Source organism: Xyrauchen texanus, chromosome 16, assembly GCF_025860055.1.
Source record: "Xyrauchen texanus isolate HMW12.3.18 chromosome 16, RBS_HiC_50CHRs, whole genome shotgun sequence".
Classification (NCBI taxonomy): Eukaryota; Metazoa; Chordata; class Actinopteri; order Cypriniformes; family Catostomidae; genus Xyrauchen; species Xyrauchen texanus.
Window position 1 is genome coordinate 22911481 of NC_068291.1, and position 20330 is coordinate 22931810.

At 42.1% G+C, this 20330-nt stretch overlaps 1 protein-coding gene across 1 annotated transcript in view; it reads left to right on the top strand.

The window, feature by feature from the left end:
- ush2a (Usher syndrome 2A (autosomal recessive, mild)) overlaps nucleotides 1-20330 on the top strand; it is a 350667-nt gene that overhangs the window by 3380 nt on the left and 326957 nt on the right. The window contains exon 2 of the mRNA XM_052145082.1: nucleotides 1474-1639. Coding sequence (XP_052001042.1) covers nucleotides 1474-1639 — 166 coding nt within the window. The remainder of the gene's footprint in view (nucleotides 1-1473; nucleotides 1640-20330) is intronic.

Genomic DNA, 20330 nt, shown 5'->3' on the forward strand with positions numbered 1-20330 from the left:
GTGATGTATTGTCCCATGATAAACTGTTACAGCCCTACTCAGTTATAATTATCACCCAAAGCAATCGTATTGCTTTAGAAGATATTAATTTAACCACTGGAGTCATATGGAAATATTTTTCCTCACACACTTGAGTAGGGTCAAATTTAGTTCCCCAAAATATTATTATAAGTTTAAAAAGTTTTCTAAAAACTTTAAAATATTAAATCTTGGCTGTAGAAAATTGATACAGAGTGAGGTAAAATATTACCTTACTTAGAACCCCCCTCAGTTTTTGGTTGTTCTCACTTAATTTTCAGTTATTTTCTGTGTTGTATATCCACTTTGAAACCATGCTGGTACATGGAACACGTTCCGTGGGGAGTCCTGCCAAGATGAAAAAGCTATGAGCCCTGTTTGCTCTTCTTCGTCAAGACCAGCTGTGGCCAGTTTTAGATCAATGAAATGAAATTGTCACAGTGTTTCCTGAGCTCTGGCAAAAAGCATCAACTCAAAGGCCACTTTGTTTTTCCACCACACAGAAAAAGATATAGTTGAAAGTGGGTGATGGGATGAAAGGATGGAGTCAGAGAGGCTCTAGCAGAAGAACAACTGTTTCAGCATTTTATATCAAGTACATAGGATGAAAAGGGAGACAAAGCCACCAGCCCGTAGTGTTGAAAAATAAATAAGCAAGTCGGAGATGTCAAGGCGGCTCATCCAGTGTAAGAGCTTTTGTTCTCTCCTTAAAGTGTTGAGAGGCAGAGTCAACAGGCATGCATGTTTATTCTGTTCTTAGTGAATTAATTGGCCCGTGTTTAATACCTGCATAAAAAGAGCCCCTTGGTAATATGACATAAAAATATACACCACTCAGAGTTAGTTTTTTGGAACACTCACCTTACTAGACATATTGAATACTAAAACGATGCTTTCCCAGGAGAAGCCTGCCCTAATTGTAAGTGGAGCAGGCAGCAAAGCTTGGCTGTAGGTGAGATGTTTCTGACTCCGGGGCCAGCTGCAACCTGAGTACAAATGCTTTATGATTTATTGGATGTGGTGGCCTGTGTTCGTAAATGCTACCATTTCCCGTAAAACGTCTGTAATGGTGTTTCATATGACAGTGTATGAAGGTGTTTTCGAGTAACAAGAAATGGCAAATGGAAAATATTGATACAACATGCATAAATGTCAGAGTGATGCTCATTTTAGATGGCAAGAAATTTCCCTGTAAAAGAAGGTTGTTGGATTTTCATAGCTGATCTTTTAAAGGTGTATGGATTGTTTTCTAATGTCCATCATATATTAAATAATATGAGGAGTTTCATATGAAGGATTTATAATGCAACACAAAGTGTTTATATGTAAATTTTCACCTGTTTTGCTTACCCTTTTAATTGTGTCAGTTTAGTGTGGACACGATCTCAGTTTTAGGCATTAATTGCATCTGAGTTGCTCTCAGCCAAAAGGAATGTATATTTTCTTTCTTTACAGGACTTTATTTGAAAAGAGTGCTGTGGGCAGACTGGTGCTGCTGGTGACAGTCTCATGGGAAGACGTTAAGCTCCACTACGGCACTCAGAGCAGACAAAATATGTCTATAAGCATGAAGACTGCAGGTCACTTTAGCATAGGCGAGTGGACACACTTGGCTCTACAGGTAGGCAGCATGTCTCTATTGTTATGCTTTTTGTGGTAATTTGGGTTACATAAAAATGGCATTCGCAGCAAGTTCCTGTAATGTGAGCGAAACTGAATATTCAGCAGGAAGTAGGGTGGGAGTTTATTTTATCAGGATTTTATTTGCTCACTATCATATAGCTATGAAATTATTCATTAACATTATTTTCCCCATCTTGTGTGGCCTTGGTTATGTTTAGAAGTTTTTATTTCATCATGTGTTTAAAATAGTACTGTCAGTCAATTACAATTTGTTTTATCGCATTTAATCACATAATTGTTCGTAGTTAATCTTGATTAATTGCAGATTTGATAGTGCTGAAATTTGACTCTAAATATGTACCTTTTCCTGTCATAATGCATTTATTTTCTTCTTTGGAAAGAATTCAAAACAAGAGGTAACAATATAATGCTTTATTAACATTTTCCAAACAGCCTTCTACAGTATAAAGATAGAAATGCAGTACAATAGCACCATTTCAAGTCACATTAAATGTAAAAGTGGGAGATTGACTAATTGGAAAAACTAGTCCCCACATACATTGCACATTTATTGCAATGGATATTAAATCTCTTAAACTCTCATCGTCCACAAGATTAATCAGCCGGCAGACTTTGGCTATCCACTTTGTTACAGCAATCATGAAGCTGCATTCATGATTCACATCAGGGCATCAGCGCCAGTGCCAAGCACTGCTTTAAATGCCACATGAAACGTGTATGCAGACAAAAATGTCTCTTTCTGCGTTTTTGTGATAGTTAAGATTTGGCGTGCTTCTGTGGTAATTCAAATGTGCATTACTTGGGCTGACAAATTCATGTATTGTACAACAAATAGCGTTAATAGCTCCTTTCCTCATCACTTTATCACTGATATTGAATCACTACTGTTTGTGTTTGTGGTATGTGCATCAGTGTAATGACTCTGGTTGGACACAAAGCAAAGGTTCTGCCCTTCCAACCAGTGTTGCTGCTTTATGCTGTATTCACAGTAAATACGTTAATCGTGATTTAGAAAAAAAAGCACTCAACTTTTTTAATTAATCGCATGCGTTAACCTGTTCATTTTGACAACTAGTGTAAAACAATGCTTTATTTCTTAGAGAAATACAGTAAAGGACTATGTCCTATTTAGGCTATTGAACCAAGATTAGCTGAATGTATTTTATATGAAAGTATACAGTATGTTGCAGATGTGCCAGCAGTAATTAATTGTTTTCTTTTTTACTGACTGTATAAGAAATCATGTAATGTAATCAGCTTGGTCAGGTGTCATGTAGAATGCAACACTAAGTCACCCTCTGTTCATATTTGAGATAATTAGCTGTTGGAAAATATTGATATTAATATTGTGTCGGGAGAACCCGCAGCAGGTTCTCGCTGAACCCATGTCACAACACATTTCCACTTTGGACAAGATGCATGAATAGAAGGCGTTAATTACAGTGGTAAACATCTGCTTTCCTGCAGCTGCGAGGGCAGACAGGGGAAAGAGAGCGGGTCAGGCCCACACACACATCCTCTGAATACATATTAACACACACACACACACACACACACACACACACACACACACACACACACACACACACACACACACACCAGACCCACAGTCACAGTCCTGCTTTAATCCTGTCTAATTCGGTTATTTTTGCCTGAGCATTGTTTTCAAAGATTGATCTACATCCTGCCTCACAAAGACAAAATGCAGCAACTACGGCAACAGTGAAACTGAAAAAGATTTATTAAAATGTAATTGATTTTCCGGCCAAATGTGGATTATAAAATAGTCTTGCTCTGTCTTCTCCATCTGCCATAATACCGATCATAGTTAAGATACCTGTTTTGGGTTTCTTTTGATAAAAAAGACTTATAAAAGTGGAATTGCTGGGTCATGTTTCATTCACAGCTTTTGGAGCCCTTGTAGACAAAGTACCAGTCAACCCCATCTGTACTGCCTCTATTCATTGTGCAGCTTTGGAAATGGCTGTACCTCTTGTGTCAGAAATGAAAAGAGAAAGAGCAGAGGATAAACTTGGCCATCATCAGGAAACAGAGTGCTCTGTCTGAGGAGAGTATTACCTTACAATAGTAGTGGCTTTATTATGGCTTTAAATTGCAATCGTTCAGATTATGAATAGCAGGTTGACTTCTGGGACAGAAAACATTATTGTGATAATGAGAACCTTCCCACAAATTCTCTTCCTGTGACAGCCTCGACTTGAGCTATATAAGATATATTCTCTGTGCCCATTAGGACTTTAAACTGTACTGCAGCCACTGTAGGGACAAAATTAGCCTATTTTCAGCCTTTAACTCTTCATGGTGTTCTACTTGTTGAGGGTTCTGATGCAAAGATCAAGATGTTTTAAGGCAAAGTTTTCTTTTCCATGCATGAAACTAAACCTTGAATCTGACTATGACAAGATGTTAACATACATTTTTTAACAACAGAAATATTATTGCATCTGCCCTTTGCATGTATGTAAAAGAGGTAAAAAGACCTTTTAACAAGGGATATACAAAACGACAAGCACGAGTTTAGCCATAAATGAAAGTCCTATATGGGGTTGGAACTACATATGGGTAAATTATTTTCATTTTTGTGTGGATTATCCCTTTAAGGAAGCACTGAATAATTTGGCTTGTTTAGGGTCATGCCTTTCAGACACTGATCAGATGCGTAACTGTGGAGTATATGGACACTAAGTGCAGCCCTTCAATAGTGTAACTTTAAATGTTTGCACAAAATATTCCTCACATAAAAAAACTACAATTACAGTATATACATATTTTTTGTTGAATGTGGTGAATTTGTTACAAAAGTAAAGTGAAGATTAGAATCCTTTATTTTGGTCACACATTATACACACAGGTTTTTTTTTTTGCATATATACAGTGAAATTTATTAGTTTTCACATATCCCAGTTAAACAGCGCCCCTGGAGCAGATAGGGTTAAGGGCCTTGCTCAAGGGCCCAACAGTGGCATCTTGGTGGTGCTGGGGCTTGAACCCCTGACCTTCTGGTCAGTAACACTGAGCCACCACTGCCCTGTAGTTACAAAAGGTTTGATGGCTGTAGCAGTGATGCTTTAAAGGGAATTCATTTAGAGACTAACTTCTCAGAGAAAGTGTCTATGATAGTTTGTGCAATAAAAGGATATTGAATTACTGAGCTTGTCATTTATATAATCTTAAGAAATCCCTTTCTGAGAAGTGTCTAAATACATTCCCTTTAGTGTACTGCTGCTAAAAAATACCTCACTAGTTGGTTGTTGGACCCATCTCTAACATTATTTTTGTACATGGTTTGTCTGTTTAGGCATGGCAAGGCAAGTTTATAGATATAGCACATTTTATATACAATGGTAATTCAAAGTGCTTTACATAAAAATGATAAAGAAAATATAAGATACATAAAAGTACATTTAAAAACCAATTAAGAACATGAAATAAGAATAAAAAGTAATAAAATAAATGTAAAAAAAGTTGGAATGATTGAAATTACTAAAAATTATTCTAAATTGTAAAAAAATAAAAACAATAAAATGGAATTATAAAAATTAATGAAAGCAAGCATTAAGTGCAGCACAATGTTCAGTCAGAAAATGCATAGCTTAACAGATATGTTTTCAGTCTGGATTGAAATGTGGCTACTGTTGGGGCATATCTACAATAACCTTTTCTGGAATCTGGTTGCAGGTGCGGGTGGCATAATAGCTAAACATAGTCTCAGCTTATTTTGCGTGAACCCTTGGAATTTCTTACTGACTTTATCCTAATGATCTGAAAGGTATGTTAGGTTTATATTCAACAAGCATATCTGCAACGAATTCAGGTCCTAGGCCATTGAGTGATTTATAAACTAGTAATAGTGCATTAAAAGGAATTCTAAATGTGACTGAAAGCCAGTGTAAGACCTAAGTACTGGAGTGATATTCTTAGACTTTTTTGTTCTGGTGAGAATTTTGGTAGTAGCATTCTGAATGAGCTGCATCTGTCAAATGGTCTATTTGGGAATGCCGGTGAGGAGTCCATTGCAGTAGTCGACCCTACTGGTAATGAATGCATGAACAAATTTCTTTAACCTTTTCATGAATAGGGTCTAAATTCCTCTCCTGTGCCCCCTGGAGTGAGTTATTTTTGCACGTGACTGCACAGCCGGTAGAGGTGGGCAGAGTGTAGAGGAGTATTTATTTATTTTAATTTAATTTAGATTTCTTGTCCTAAAAATAATAAAATAAAATACTGTATATAATATAGTAAACATGTGAACCAATTGGGTTATGTCTGCTTTACTGTTTTTGTTTTATTTATTTAATTTTAATAGCTGAAAAAACATATGAACAAATAATATCAGCAGTCCGGTTTGCCTATGCCCTGTTTGACTTCTCAGACATTGTGTGCGTGTGTGTGTGTGTGTGTGTGTGTGTGTGTGTGTGTGTGTGTGTGTGTGTGTGTGTGTGTGTGTGTGTGAGACAAGCACTAATGTAAACAGACTTGGCTGTGCACATTGTGCTCGATCAGTATGTTTTCACTGTGAGTATACAAGTTCCCCGTCTGTCGCTCACTTCAACTTTGTGTCAAAGAAGCGACACTAGGGGTCTCTCTTGAGTGCCTTTTGCATCTCTGATCTATGAGAAAAGGCCAATGAGAAATTGTCAGACAGAATTTGCATGTCCCGCACCCGGACATACGGGTATAAAGGGAGAGAAATGCGTCTGTTTCATTCAGAAAATTTCTTCAGAGCCGACCGGTTGTGTATGCAGCGAGCTGCGAGTCACACACTGTTCCTACCATCTCTGAGCGATTGCAGTTGGATCTACGGCGCATATCAGCGGCTTTCTCCTTCTCTGCACGGCCGTGCAGCTTTGCCCCTGGGCGCTTCGACAGCGAAGATAAAGAGTTATTTCTCTAAAAGAGCTTATACACAGCTGCCGTTGAACAAACTTTTCAGGACGCGTCTTTATAAGGATGCCCTTCCGCCCCTGTGTATTTCCTGGATGCGGTAGAGTGCTATCCACTCCTGATGGCCACAGGCGCTGTCTCGTGTGTCTGGGCAGCGATCACACCGAGGAAGCGTTTGTGGATGGCTCATGTTGTGTGATAACATAAAATTTAATGTGTATGAATTTTTAGGTGTCAATTTTCTAAAGCATTCATGGTAATTTTCAGTTTTTATAAACTGCTGAACTGTTATAGAGGAAATGAAATGGCAAACTGAATTAGACTACAAATCTGCAAATATTAATCTGATTTATAAATAACATGAGTGTGGGGTCAGTCAGCACGCATGTGTTGATAACAGTTTGTACACGCTCTTAGTCACTTTAAACATGCATGCATTAAGTCTCTCTTCCACACCTGCTTGTCACTGCCATAGCATGAATCAACATGCTATGGCAGTGTCGAATGAGTGACAAATGAACTCAGAGATATATGCTTGTCGCGAACAGTAAAAACAGGAAAAAAGGTTTATTTTAGGCATTACTTACCTAAAATAGGGTAATAGATATAATGTTGCCTCATTGAAGCACTTTTGGAGCTAGTATTGTATATAAATGTCTTGTTTTGAGGGCAATGTATATCTGACGTGTGTGTTTGTGTGTGTGTATATGTGTGTGACAAAATAACAGATCATCTTTCTATATATGGCAAAACATATTGACATTTCTCAGTTTACATTTTAATTGTACATTGTCATTTTTTTAAATGGTGCATTCTGCTGCATTATATGTAAGTGTAGATCTTTTAAAACAAACCAGTATATGATCAGTAGAATAATTGTCACAGTAAAAATTTTTTAAAGAACCACACTTTTACAAGTATTTTTACATATATCTATATTAGAGCCCGACCGATATGGGATTTTTGAGACTGATACCGATTTTAGAGGGGGTAAATTCACTTATTACTGATATGGAGGCCGATATAGTTAATTTTTTAACTGGTATGAAAGCAGACATTTTCTATGTGGATTGTTCACCGATTTTGCCCCGATATGTCTTTGCAAAGGTACTCAGAAGGATGCTTTTTTAAACAACTATTTTTTAGCATAGAATATTTGACATTATTATTGTACATTGTCAACAAATTCTAGAAATTAACACAGAGAAAATAAAGAATAAATAAAAATACAATAAATAGCTTAAAAAACATCAGTACTGTATGTTCAGTATCAGTCAGTTGCTGATCAATTAAATAACAAATAAATAAAAATAACATAAATAGCTAAATAAACATCAGTACTGTATATTGAGTAACAGTCAAATGCTGACTATTTTAATACTGCCAGTCAGTTATTGGCAGGTTGTGAAACAAGAAGCATTTACACCTGCCGAGTCAAGAGAGAAACAGCAGCAGCGGTGTTACACCATATTCTGCCATACGAGTTCAGGGGATACTTTCAACAGTGGTAAACCAGACTTCTAAATATTACATTTGATAAATGCAATGACTGGAATTGTTCGGTTGAAGGGGGTACCAAACTGTAAATCTTTAACAAAACAGTTTGGTGAATACATGTTTACACATTAGCTTCCACTCAGCTGACAAGCATTTCAAGTAGCTACGTGGTTAGCTAGTTTGCTATAAGCTTGTTGTCATGGAGCGTAAAATATGGACCAGCATTGGATCTCACCAACTAGGTAACAGCATAGTCTGAAATCAACACTCAACAGGCACAATCCACCACTGTACCATTGTCTGATGAGCTGCAAAAAGATGCTCTGGTGTTTACCTTACAATCTGCTACGTTACTGACTGCACTGACAAACTATAGCTGGCAAACATAAACAGATAAACATGAGTGACATGGTTGTCAGGGACAGGGTTAACAATATATTGGTTATTTTGAAAAGGGAAAATAATGGGGTCATTGTTTATTAACTTTCCAGTATGTATTTCACTAACTAGTTTGAAAATTTCCATGAAGACACCGCTCAACACCGCACCGCTTAATGGAGTCGGTCGGGCACTAATCTATATGTAATATTTTATTTTACTTGTGTTAATTATATTTGTCCATAATGTATTAAATAACATATGCATTTGAAGTCAGAAGTTTACATGACATAAGTCATTTTTCCAACAATTGTTCATAGACAGATTGTTTCACTTTTAATTGACCATATCACAATTCCAGTGGGTCAGATGTTTACATACACTAAGTTAACAGTGCCTTTAAGTAGCTTGGAAAATTCCAGAAAATTATGTCAAGCCTTTAGGCAATTAGCCAGTTAGCTTCTGATAGGCTATTTGAGTCAATTGGAGGTGTACCTGTGGGTGTATTTTAAGGTCTACCTTCAAACTCAGTGCCTCTTTACTTGACATCTTGGAAAATTCAAAATTAATCAGCCAAGACCTCAGAATTGAGGACCTCAACAAATCTGGTTCATCCTTGAGAACAATTTACAAATGCCTGAAGGTACCACGTTCATCTGTACAAACAATAGTACTCAAGTATAAACACGATGGGACCACACATCATACCGCTCAGGAAGGACACACATTCTGTCTCCTAGAGATGAACGTAGTTTGGTGCAAAAAGTGGAAATCCTAGAACAAAATCAAAGTACCTTGTGAAGATGCTGGAGGAAACAGGTAGACAAGTATCTATAGCCACAGTAAAATGAGTCCTATATTGACATAACATGAAAGGCTGCTCAGCAAGGAAGAAGCTACTGCTCTCCAAAACCACCATAAAACATCCAGACTACAGGTTGCAAATGCATGTAATGTCCTAAGGTCTGATGAAACAAAAATGGCCATAATGACCATCGTTATGTTTGGAGGAAAAGGGTGAGGCTTGCAAGCCGAAGAACACCATCCCAAGCGTAAAGCATAGGGGTGGCAGCATCATGTTGTGGGGATGCTTTGCTGCAGGAGGAACTGGTCCTTGAGGTGCTTGACGCTGGGGCTGACAGCTGGGCCCGGGTTGAGGCGGAGCTACCTGTTGTTTAGCCGCAGGGGAACGGCCTCGACGAGCAAGCGGACCACGCTGGTTTGGCGGTGCCGCGGAAAGATGTGCCATCTGCTTCTTTGGTGAACTTGCAGAGGCGGAGGCGAAGGCGAAGGCGGCCTGTCCAGTGTAGACTTTCGAGGTCAGTGATGACGTCATTCTACAGGCTCTGGAGGGGAGTACCTGGTGGCGCCGTTTTCTGGACACAAGTGGATCGCAACCGTTCTGTCCACCTGGGGGACCCGCCATCCAGGGTAGTGAGAGCGGACGAGCGGAGGAGTCGGTTCTGGGCAGAAAAAGGTGCCCTCCACGACCGTGTCAGCTCATCATGCACTTCTGGGAAGAACGGAACCGGGGAGGGGGTTGTGTGGCTATGAGTGGCACCCTGACCTGAGGAACCGATAGAGTAGCCGTCGAGACGGCGCTATGACACTCTCCGATGCAGCGGCGATGTCGTCATCCAATTTCTGGGGCTCAAGGGAGAATGCCGGCTGGCTGTGAGGTGAACCGCACTCATTCCGAGCTCGGACGGAAGCAATTAAGCGTGCCGGGGGGCAGGTGGTTTGTGGGGATTTACCCGGCGAAACCGAGCCCGTCATCATCCCCAAATCGCCTTCATAGCCAGCCGGGTCGTCCTCAATCCCGTGAGAAGAAGGAACGACACGGGGGGCAGCTGAAGTGGCTTTCTCTCGTGAGAAATGAAAGACGCGACCGCAATGCTGCAATGGCGATGTTTTCACACTGAGAACATGAACCGTTCATAAAACGCTGCCTGCGTGTGATCGCAGCCCGGGCACACGAGGCAGCTTTTATGACCATCAGAAGTGGAGATAAATCGACCGCATCCAGGAACTACACAGAGGCGGAAAGACATCTTTAAAAAGACGTGGCCTGCTGTGTATTACTCTTTTATGAGTGGGAACTCAAACTCTTTTAGAGGAAATAAACTCTTTTTAGGAGGAGAAACACTCTTTCAATCAATGAAAGTGCTGTCAAAGCACCCAGGGGCGTGGACTGCACAGCGTGTAGAGAGAAAGAACGCCAGCTGGAAATGCGCTGTAGATCCAACAGCAGTGCTTATCGCCAGTAGAGGTGAGTGGAACAGTGGTGAACTCAGCTTGCTGTTGCACAACCGTTCGAGAAAACGGAAAAGAAAAATTCTGACTGGCACTCGTTGCCCCGCTTCCCTTTATACCCGTATGTCCGGGGCTGGGCATGCAAATATGGTCTGCCAGCTTGACATTGGCCTTTGCTTAGGTTCAGAGGTACGTTTGGCGTCCCAGGAAGACCCCTTGTGTCACTTCATTCGACACAACGTCGAGTGAGTGACAGAAGGGGAACATACAGTAGCATAGTATGCTCACCTCATTTATATAAAAAGAAATTAAAAGGTTTTAATAAAAATTTACAAAATAGTGCGGCCCTCAAGGCTAAAGGGATCCTACTTTCCGGCCCCCTGCCTTTCCAATGTTGAGTACCCCTGCTCTAGAGTGTGTTGTGTGGGAAAATATCAGTGGTTACAGAAATACTCAAACCTGCCTGTCTGGCACCAACAATCATGCCACAAAATCACTGATATCACATTATTCCACATACTGATGGTTGATGTGAAAATGACCTGAAGCTCCTGACCTATATCTGCCTGATTTTATGTATTGCACTGCTGCCACACAATTGGCTAATTAGATAATTGCATGAATTAGTAAGTGTACAGGTGTTCCTAAGTGCTCAGTGAGTGTATACATAAATAAATACATAACTATACTTCCTGTGTCTTTATATTTGCACATGTATTTTGCTACAAGTAAATTCCAAACAAATACCGAACCCAACATCTCTTTTTATAATGCCTGGATAATATAACAAAAGGCACAGTGATATAAATACACATGTAATAATGTACATTAAGAATACCAGGAATAGTATAAAATATGATTTATAATATAAAAAATTATATAAATAAAACACTGACTGATGCATGATTAATGAATAGCATGATTAATCAATACAGGGTTTCATTTTTGAGGTTAGAAAAGAGCACCATTACAGTAATTATATGTGTTATTTTATCCTTGCAATTTTTTATCCTACACTCATAGTAAAATATTGCATAAAAGACTTTTAGGGGATATTTTACTACGAATGCAAAAAAATTGCTGAACCTTTCTACTATTGTTAATGCCAGGATATAAGGCACAGTGATATACATTTTAAATAATGTACATTAAGACAAAACACCAAATATAATATAACATTTGAGGTATCAGCATTGTACATAAATATTATATTTAAGAAATAGGTATATTGTATATTATTTATTTACTGCATATTTACATTGAATTAAGTGTTTTTGTGGGTGAGATGAGTAAATGCACAGGAATACACTCCTGAGTCTTTATGTTTATGAATATTTAATACATGCACATGTATTATAAGCAGACTTTTTAAAAAACAAATTAGGTTTATGTTTGCATTACTAAGGGTTCATGAACTGCATCTATTTATTTTTAAATACCGTATATAATTTCCGGGGAGTTTATCATATGCACATCCAATGTTTGTGTTTGTCAGTCAGTTAACACGACCAAGGCACTGTATTGAGCAGCTTCAGAGACTCTGGAAAAATTATAAAAACCTTGTATCTCATTGGTCAGTCCATTTTTATCGCAGTCCGAAGAATAAAAAAGTCACATTGCTGTCCATTAAAAAAGCATTCGGATTGTCATCAGAAGATTTGTCAGTCCCGGTTTGAATAGCGGCATTGGAATCCATTGTTACAATTCAAAAGAATTTGCACAGAAAACAGACTTGGTGTAAAAAGGCATTTAGACCCTCTCCATACTAATCATGTAAACACTGAAGGTAGGAGAATATTGTTTTCTACAATAAAAATTATCACATTACACTGACATTCCCTCAGGTTCAGTTTAAGATTATTTGTTGTGTTTACCTTCGCTACTGTCTGACGGTACAGTTTTGTCAAGATCAAGCCTCCAAATAATTAAGCTCCCTGATAAGTAGCTGTCTCCCTGCAGTCTGTTCAGGAAGCCTCTCTAGTCAGAAAAAAACTCCAAGATAAAGAAAGCAGAAGAAAAGAGAAACACTCAAACAGAATACAACATTACAGCATTAAGAAAGGCTTCAGGGGAAAAGAAAAGAGGAGTTGATCTGTAGGTGCTTGTCCATAGTCATTACTTTTAAGAGGAGAGAGAGCGGCAAAGGAGGAGAAGAGTGATATCCCTTTTATGGCACCCGCTCAGATGACAATGAGAACTGACAGTGGGCCCCTGTCGGTTGTTTGTTGCGTTACTTATTGTGGGTAATTTGTCTCTCCAAGGATATGGGCTGTAATTGAGATCAAGCAAGTAACGAGTGGCATAAGACTCGGCAGGGAGGAAAAGTACAAGAACATTCCTCTTGTCTCTCTTTGCACGTCTGTTCAAACCTGTTTCCTGTGTCACAGCATAGCTGACGAGCCACGGCAGGTCTCAGCACATGAAAAGAGAAATCGAAGAAAGAACGTTGAAAATGTAAATGCCATGGAGGAACAGTGATTACAGAAGCTCCTCCAGGATCCTCAACATAAATCAGAATTATCATATCAATATGTGTCATGTGCCTTACAAAACTCGCTCTTATAAATGTTTAAAAGTCCCCGTTCTCTTGCGCAAATGTTGGAAGTCTTTTGATGCTGTTCTTGGGTAATGACAGTGGACATTATCACCTGTACATCTTGTCCATATCGTGGTAACCGTGTCACAGACATTGTTATATCTGCTCTCAGTTTCAGGTCTCGTGTTTGGTTACAATTTAAAAAGATTATTTGATGCCAAGCAGAGATAACACGTGAAGTAAAAGACAACTACAGTAGGCAAAGCCATTTCTCCTCTTGTGTAATATTAGTTTCTAGGGGTGTAAGAATTCACTCATCTCACAGTTTGGTTCAGTTCACTATTCTTTGAACTAATCCTGAATCAAGAAAAGTTAAGATCGATTTGTTTTTTTTATTATTTTTATTAGTGTTGGGTTTGAGTCCCCCTTTGTCGAGTCCTAGTCAAGTCCGAGTCTTTAAACAATCAAGTCCGAGTCCAAAAGGGGCCGAATTGGACTCAAGACGGAGCCCATAACAGGCAGAGTCCGAGTCAAGTCCGAGTCTGAATGAATCTGTTCATGAATCAGAATTAAAATTGTATCCGTAAACTCAACATCGATATTTAAAGCTTATTTTAAAGCTTATTTTTGAGCCAGAAATTAATAGAATTGTCCTTCAAAAGTGTCAGAGTTGTAGGCAACATAAATACATGCATAAGTAATAAAATAAACATTTAAAATAAAAATGTCATTAATTAATATTACTAAATTAATCTTGTAACATGAAGTTTGCCTTCATACACAAACTCTGTCATCAAATAATACATTTATTTTATAGTCTATATTTAAACTATAAACAAAACACTGCCCATAATATCCAAATATTTTATTGGACATGGTTGAATGTTGTGAATGGTGGACAAATGCTGTAAAAGAATGTATTTTTAAGCAGATTGTCAATGCTTTGAAAATAGTCAATCAATAATAAATAGGTGCTGTTTATCTGTTTAGATTTGCTGTCTGCTTTAGTAATAAACTTAAGTCTTGAGTCAGAGTCAAGTAAAAATGCCTTCGAGTCTGTGACAAGTCCAAGTCCATTAAAATTGGACAAACTCAAGTACCCCAACTGTAATTATTAATATTACTTTAAAGACATTTACAAAACATTTACTTTCCTTCAAAATAAAGTAAAAAATGTGAACCAAAAAGATAGAACAGGGCAATGGTGACACCAAATTGAAATATTTGTTAATGTAAAGGGATATAGGGAAAGGAGGAGGTGAGAACCGCTTGACAATATAAATAATTGTTTAATGTCAAACGGACACCAAAAGACACAAACAAACACATAGGACGGACAGCTGCCCGTAAACGTTTTCTCTCTGTCCGCAGTCTTCCTTTATCCCTCTCGGAGGCTTGATTAGCCTGATAAGGGGCCTGGTGTGTAAAATCAAGACCCGGCCCCGCCCTCCGCCCTGTCACATTCCACCCTTGTTCTCCCAGGCTGGGGGCCCCTGGCATGACGTACACCCTCTTTCCCTGGGGGAGGGCGTGCCTTATGCCCCGTCTGCTGGCAGGTCATCCCCGACCTTCCTGAATCTGGGAGGGGACATGGGGAGGGAAACAATAATGAAAAATAGGGGGGTACTCCCTGTAACAGTGCTGTACTCCCCAACAAAAAAACAGTAAAATTTAAAAGAGAGGGAAAAGACCAACATGGAGCGGCAGTGGGAGAGAGAGAGGAGAGAGAGAGAGAGAAAAAAAACAAACACTTACTCGCCGGTTCTCCGATACACAACCGAGTGCACACAGCCGGCCCCCAATCAGGCAAATCAGCCAAGGAGAGGGATAAAGCTGAGCCAGATGTGGCAGTTCGAGATAGAGAGTGAGCCACACACAGCTGCTGTGTGTGTTTATGTTTGTGTCTTTTTGTCAGCCGGTTCCCGCCTCCTTGCCCATTTTAAACCCTGTTACAAGGACCTATTTCATAATATAGTTATTTTTACTGGAAAATTAGACAAAATAGGTGTTAACAAATTGTTAGATTATGCATCAGCTGGGGTAGAAAGTTGAAAGTTGACATGCCCTGTGGTGTGACAAGCTGTACTACTAATCTAAAACGGTTTAAAACATAATCTTGCTATTTGTTTTAAATTTTCATGCATGCAGCTATTATGGCATAATTTTACTAAGAGACCACATGGAATATTTGTACTTTGAAATATTCATTTGTCACACTTTATGACCATTTAAAACAAACAAGTTGAGAAATGGTGACCATTTACAGGACCCAAGACATACACTTTTCCTTATACATTCAAAGAAATGTTAACCTGAAATCTTGATATTGCTACAAAAAGTCCAAGGACATGCATTACATATAACATGTAGTAATCCATATTTTTCAATAATCCATGTAGTGACTTAAATACTTTTCAAATAAAAAGGTATTTTATGTCATTTGATTTGGACTTTTAAACGGTATTGCAGAATCTCTACCCTTGATACATTTTTGGCGATGCTGTCATACCTTCCAGCACTAAGCTGAACCTTTGTTCCCCTTCTGTCGCTCTCTCCACGTTGTGTCAGAGAAGCGACACTAGGGGTCTCTCTTGAGCGCCGATTTTCACCTCTGGACTATGAAAAAAGGCCAATGAGAGTTGGCAACCAGTATTTGCATGTCCCACCCCCGGACATACGGGTATTTAAGCGGTGCAAATACGGGAGTTCATTCAGAAAATTTCTTCGGAGCCGATGGTCGTGCATGCAGTTACACACCAAGTTCCTGTTTAATCCTCTGACGCTCTGCATGCTGTTGGATCTGACGGCGCATAACAGCGGCTTTCTCATTCGTGCACGGCTGTGCATTCTTGCCCCTGGGCGCTTCGACAGCGCAGACAACTTGAAAGAGTTATTCTAAAAGAGTGAATTTCGCTCTAAAAGAGCAAAACACAGCGGCGTTGAACGTCCTTCTCAGGACGCGTCTTTTTAAAGACGATTTTCCGCCTCTGTGTAGTTTCTGGATGCGTTGATTCTCCCCACCTCTGATGGCGGTAAAAACTACCTTGCATTCCTGGGTTGCGATCACACGCAGGCAGCGTTTTTATGAATGGTCTATGTTTTCAGTACGAGAACATAGCCATGACAGCATTGCGGTCGTAGGCTTTTTCTTGTAGTGAGAAAAAGCCGCTTCAGCCGCCCCCCGCGCCTCGCCTCCTTCCTACGGGATTGAGGCAGGCGCCGCGGGCGATGAAAACGATCTGGGGACAGTGACGGGCTCCGTTTCGCCGGGTGAACCCCCTCGAAATCCCCCGCCTCCCCGGCACGCTTGCTTGTTTCTGTCCGAGCTCGGGATGAGCATTCTCTCCAGTGGGTTATGTTTTCAGTGTGAGAACATAACCGCGGCAGCGTTGCGATCTCTGCTTTCTCTTGTAGTGAGAGAGAGCCATTTCAGCCGCCCCCCGCGCCTCGCCTCCTTCCTATGGGATTGAGGCAGGCACCGTGGCCGATGGAGAACAATCTGGGGAGAATAACGGGACGCTTTCGCCGGGTAAATCCCCTCGAAAACCTCCCGCCTCCCCGGCACGCTTGCCTGCTTCCCCCGAGCTCGGGATTAGTGCGGTCCACTTAACAGCCTACCGTCCGGTCCCTCGAGCTCCCTGGCATCGGATGATGACATCACCGCTGCATCGGAGAGCGTAACAGCGGCGCCGAATGCGGATAACTCGCCTGGGCCGCCACCTTCGGGTCTCCGCCCAGTCTGAGCCTGACGCAAGAAGGTCCGCTATGCTTCCCCGGGCTTAATTGGTTCCGCGGGCATGTGCGCCGCTCACAGCCGAAGGATTCCTTCCTGGATGTGCATTACGAGCTGAGCAAGCCCAGCTTCCTCGCTCCTCCGCTCTCGCTACCCTCGGTGGTAGAACGGTCCCAGACCGCTCCCCCCGCACGCCATGGCCCCCTCCTACAAGTCCACCGGGCCAGGGCACTTCAGATCTGCACTTGGGTGGTCCTGTTCTTGACGTGCTGCAGGAACTGCACTCAAACAGGCGATGGCCAGAAACGCAATGATGGACAGGCAGTACAGGAGGCAGACAAAGCACACTTTCTCAAACGCCCCCGTCTCCCAGCTCCGTCCATTCGGTCACACCACTTGACGACTTCACCCAGCAGTCCTCAGTGGTGAAGAAACAGACGAAGCCTATTTTCAAGCAAAAAAAGAGCATCCTGCCCTGCCGCAAACCTGCCGCCAGGGGCCATGCCCTGTCTGCTCGCCGAGGGCGTGGAGCAAGGTAAGTGCTTTGAGTTTATTCTCAGCACCAGAGCCTCAGGACGCCACGTTGCCTCCCGACGGCGCGTTACCTGTTCCGCACCGCTGCGAAGCCCCGCCGGGTACGTCCAAAAAACTCGTCCCCTTGGTGCTCCTAGCATGGAGTTTAGAGGCGTGGCTTTCACTGCCCAACCCGTCACGCTGGCTGCACTGGACCATTCAACTCGGTTACGCAATTCAGTTTGCCAGGTCTCCGCCCCCCCTTCGTGGGCGTACATTTTTCCGCAGTACACAGCCAACATGCCCATTCCCTGCGCGAAGAAATTGCCTCCCTTCTATTAAAGGACGCGATAGAGCCTGTCCCTCCAACCGAAACGAAGAAGGGTTTCTACAGCCCTTACTCGTTGTACCCAAGAAAGGCGGCAGCTTACGACCCGATCTTGGACCTGCGAGTTTTCAATTGGACCTTGTCCAAACTCCCGTTCAAAATGCTCACCCAGAAACAAATTCTATCTGGAGTCCGGCATCTAGATTGGTTCGCAGCGGTAGACCTGAAGGACGCGTACTTCCTACGGGATTGAGGCAGGCGCTCGTCTCAATTCGCCTAAGGTTCGCGTTCGACGGCCAGGCGTATCAGTACAAAGTCATCCCCTTCGGCCTATCTCTGACCCCTCGCGTCTTCACGAAAGTCACAGAGGCAGCTCTTGCCCCGCTCCGAGAAGCCGGCATACGCATACTCAATTACCTCGATGACTGGCTCATACTGGCCCACTCCCGAGAGTTACTACGCGCACACAGAGACCAGGTGCTCAGCCACCTCAGCCGTTTGGGGTTTCAGGTCAACTGGGAAAAGAGCAAGTTCTCCCCGGTCCAGAGCATCTCTTTTCTCGTTCTGGAGTTAGACTCAGTCCCAATGACAGCATGTCTCTCCAACGAGCGTGCTATGTCAGTGCTGAAATGCCTCGCTTCCTTCAAGCCAGGCGCCGTGGTCCCGCTAAAATGTTTCCAACAGCTCCTGGGGCATAAGGCATCCTCCGCGGCGGCCGCGCTGCTGGGGTTGATGCATATGAGACCACTTCAGCACTGGCTCCGGGCTCGAGTCCCGAGACGAGCATGGCGCCACGGTACGCACAATGTAAAAGTTACCTCTGCCTGCCGCCAAACCTTCAAACCCTGGACAGACCTCTGCTTTCTAAGGGCAGGAGTACCCTTGCAGCAGGTGTCCCGACGTGTTCTGGTCACAACCGACGCCTCCAAATTGGGTTGGGGCGCCGTATGCAACGGGCGCGCAGCCGCAGGCCGGTGGAACCGAGGCCCGCTGCGCTGGCACATCAACTGCCTAGAGCTGCTGGCTGTTTTTCTGGCCCTGCAGAAGTTTCTTCCGTTAATTCGGAACAAACACATCCTAGTCAGGACAGACAGCACCACGGTCGTAGCCTACATCACCGGTAACCTCAATGTGATAGCGGACGCGCTGTCAAGACAAAGCTTGCCTGGCGGAGAGTGGAGGCTCCACCCCCAGTCGGTCCAGCTGATTCGGGACCGGTTCGGCAAGGCTCAGGTAGACCTGTTTGCCTCCCAAGAAACCTCCCACTGCCCGCTCTGGTATGCCCGGACTTTTATAAGTGGGCCCCTAGTGTCGCTTCTCTGACACAACCTGGAGAGAGCGACAGAAGGGGAACGTCTAGGTTACGTATGTAACCTCCGTTCCCCGATGGAGGGAACGAGACGTTTCGTCTCCCCTGCCACGTCGCTGAGCCGAGCCACTGTTGTGGCCGGACCATTTCCGGCTCCTCAGAAAAATCCTGAATGAACTCCCGTATTTGCGCCACTTAAATACCCGTATGTCCGGGGGCGGGACATGCAAATACTGGTTGCCAACTCTCATTGGCCTTTTTTCATAGTCCAGAGGTGAATATCGGCGCTCAAGAGAGACCCCTAGTTTCGCTTCTCTGACACAACGTCTCGTTCCCTCCATCGGGGAACGGAGGTTACATACGTAACCTAGACGTTTATTTGCCCTTAATGCTAGAAGCAAAAACATTTTTCCATGGCCTCACAGACTGATCTGACTAATCTTTAAATGATGACTTCCAGTCAATTGTTTCTTGATCTTCTTTTTAAACTAAAATCCAGGAATAAATGCGTATATTCCCCCAGCTCCTGGAGGAAACATTTTGAAACAGTGCTCTTGCGGCTGTTTATATGTTGTCTTTGGCTGTTTGAACTTCGGGAGAATCCCACAAGTTAATGAACATTTTCACGCACAATTAGAGCTTCCACAAGGGTCTAGGCCTTGGCCGTGCCATTTCGATCGCACAGGCTTGCACTGTGGCAGACACTCTTTCTCTGGGGACATTTGTTTTGGCCAAGAGCTGCCAAGTCTCAAGCTCTTAACCCAAATGTGCACATGCCTCATCACCCTGCGTGAACTTCACCCCACCCAACGATAAGTAGGCCAGCCAGCTCGTGGCCCAGGGCCCCGTAAGCCAGAGGAAAACAAAAATTGGGGTGGGGTGGTGGGGTTGGCGGAGGGTAGCTGGCTGCCTCAAGTCAATTAGATGTGAGAAAAAAAAGATGATGCAGTATAATAAATGCCTGTAGGCAGCTCGCTCTCAAAGTATATGATGTACATTCACTAAAACAAAATATTGAGTACAAAAGCCCCTACTTGTTGTTGTAGGCTGCAATTGTGAATTCAATGAGGTCAATTTTACAGTGAACTTCACAATTAAATAGGCAAGGCAAGGCAAGTTTATTTATATTTAAATACCAACAAACTCTCAATTAATTTGTAAACAACAATGTTTAAGGCATTATTCACCCCAAAAATAAAATTCTGTCTTCATTTAC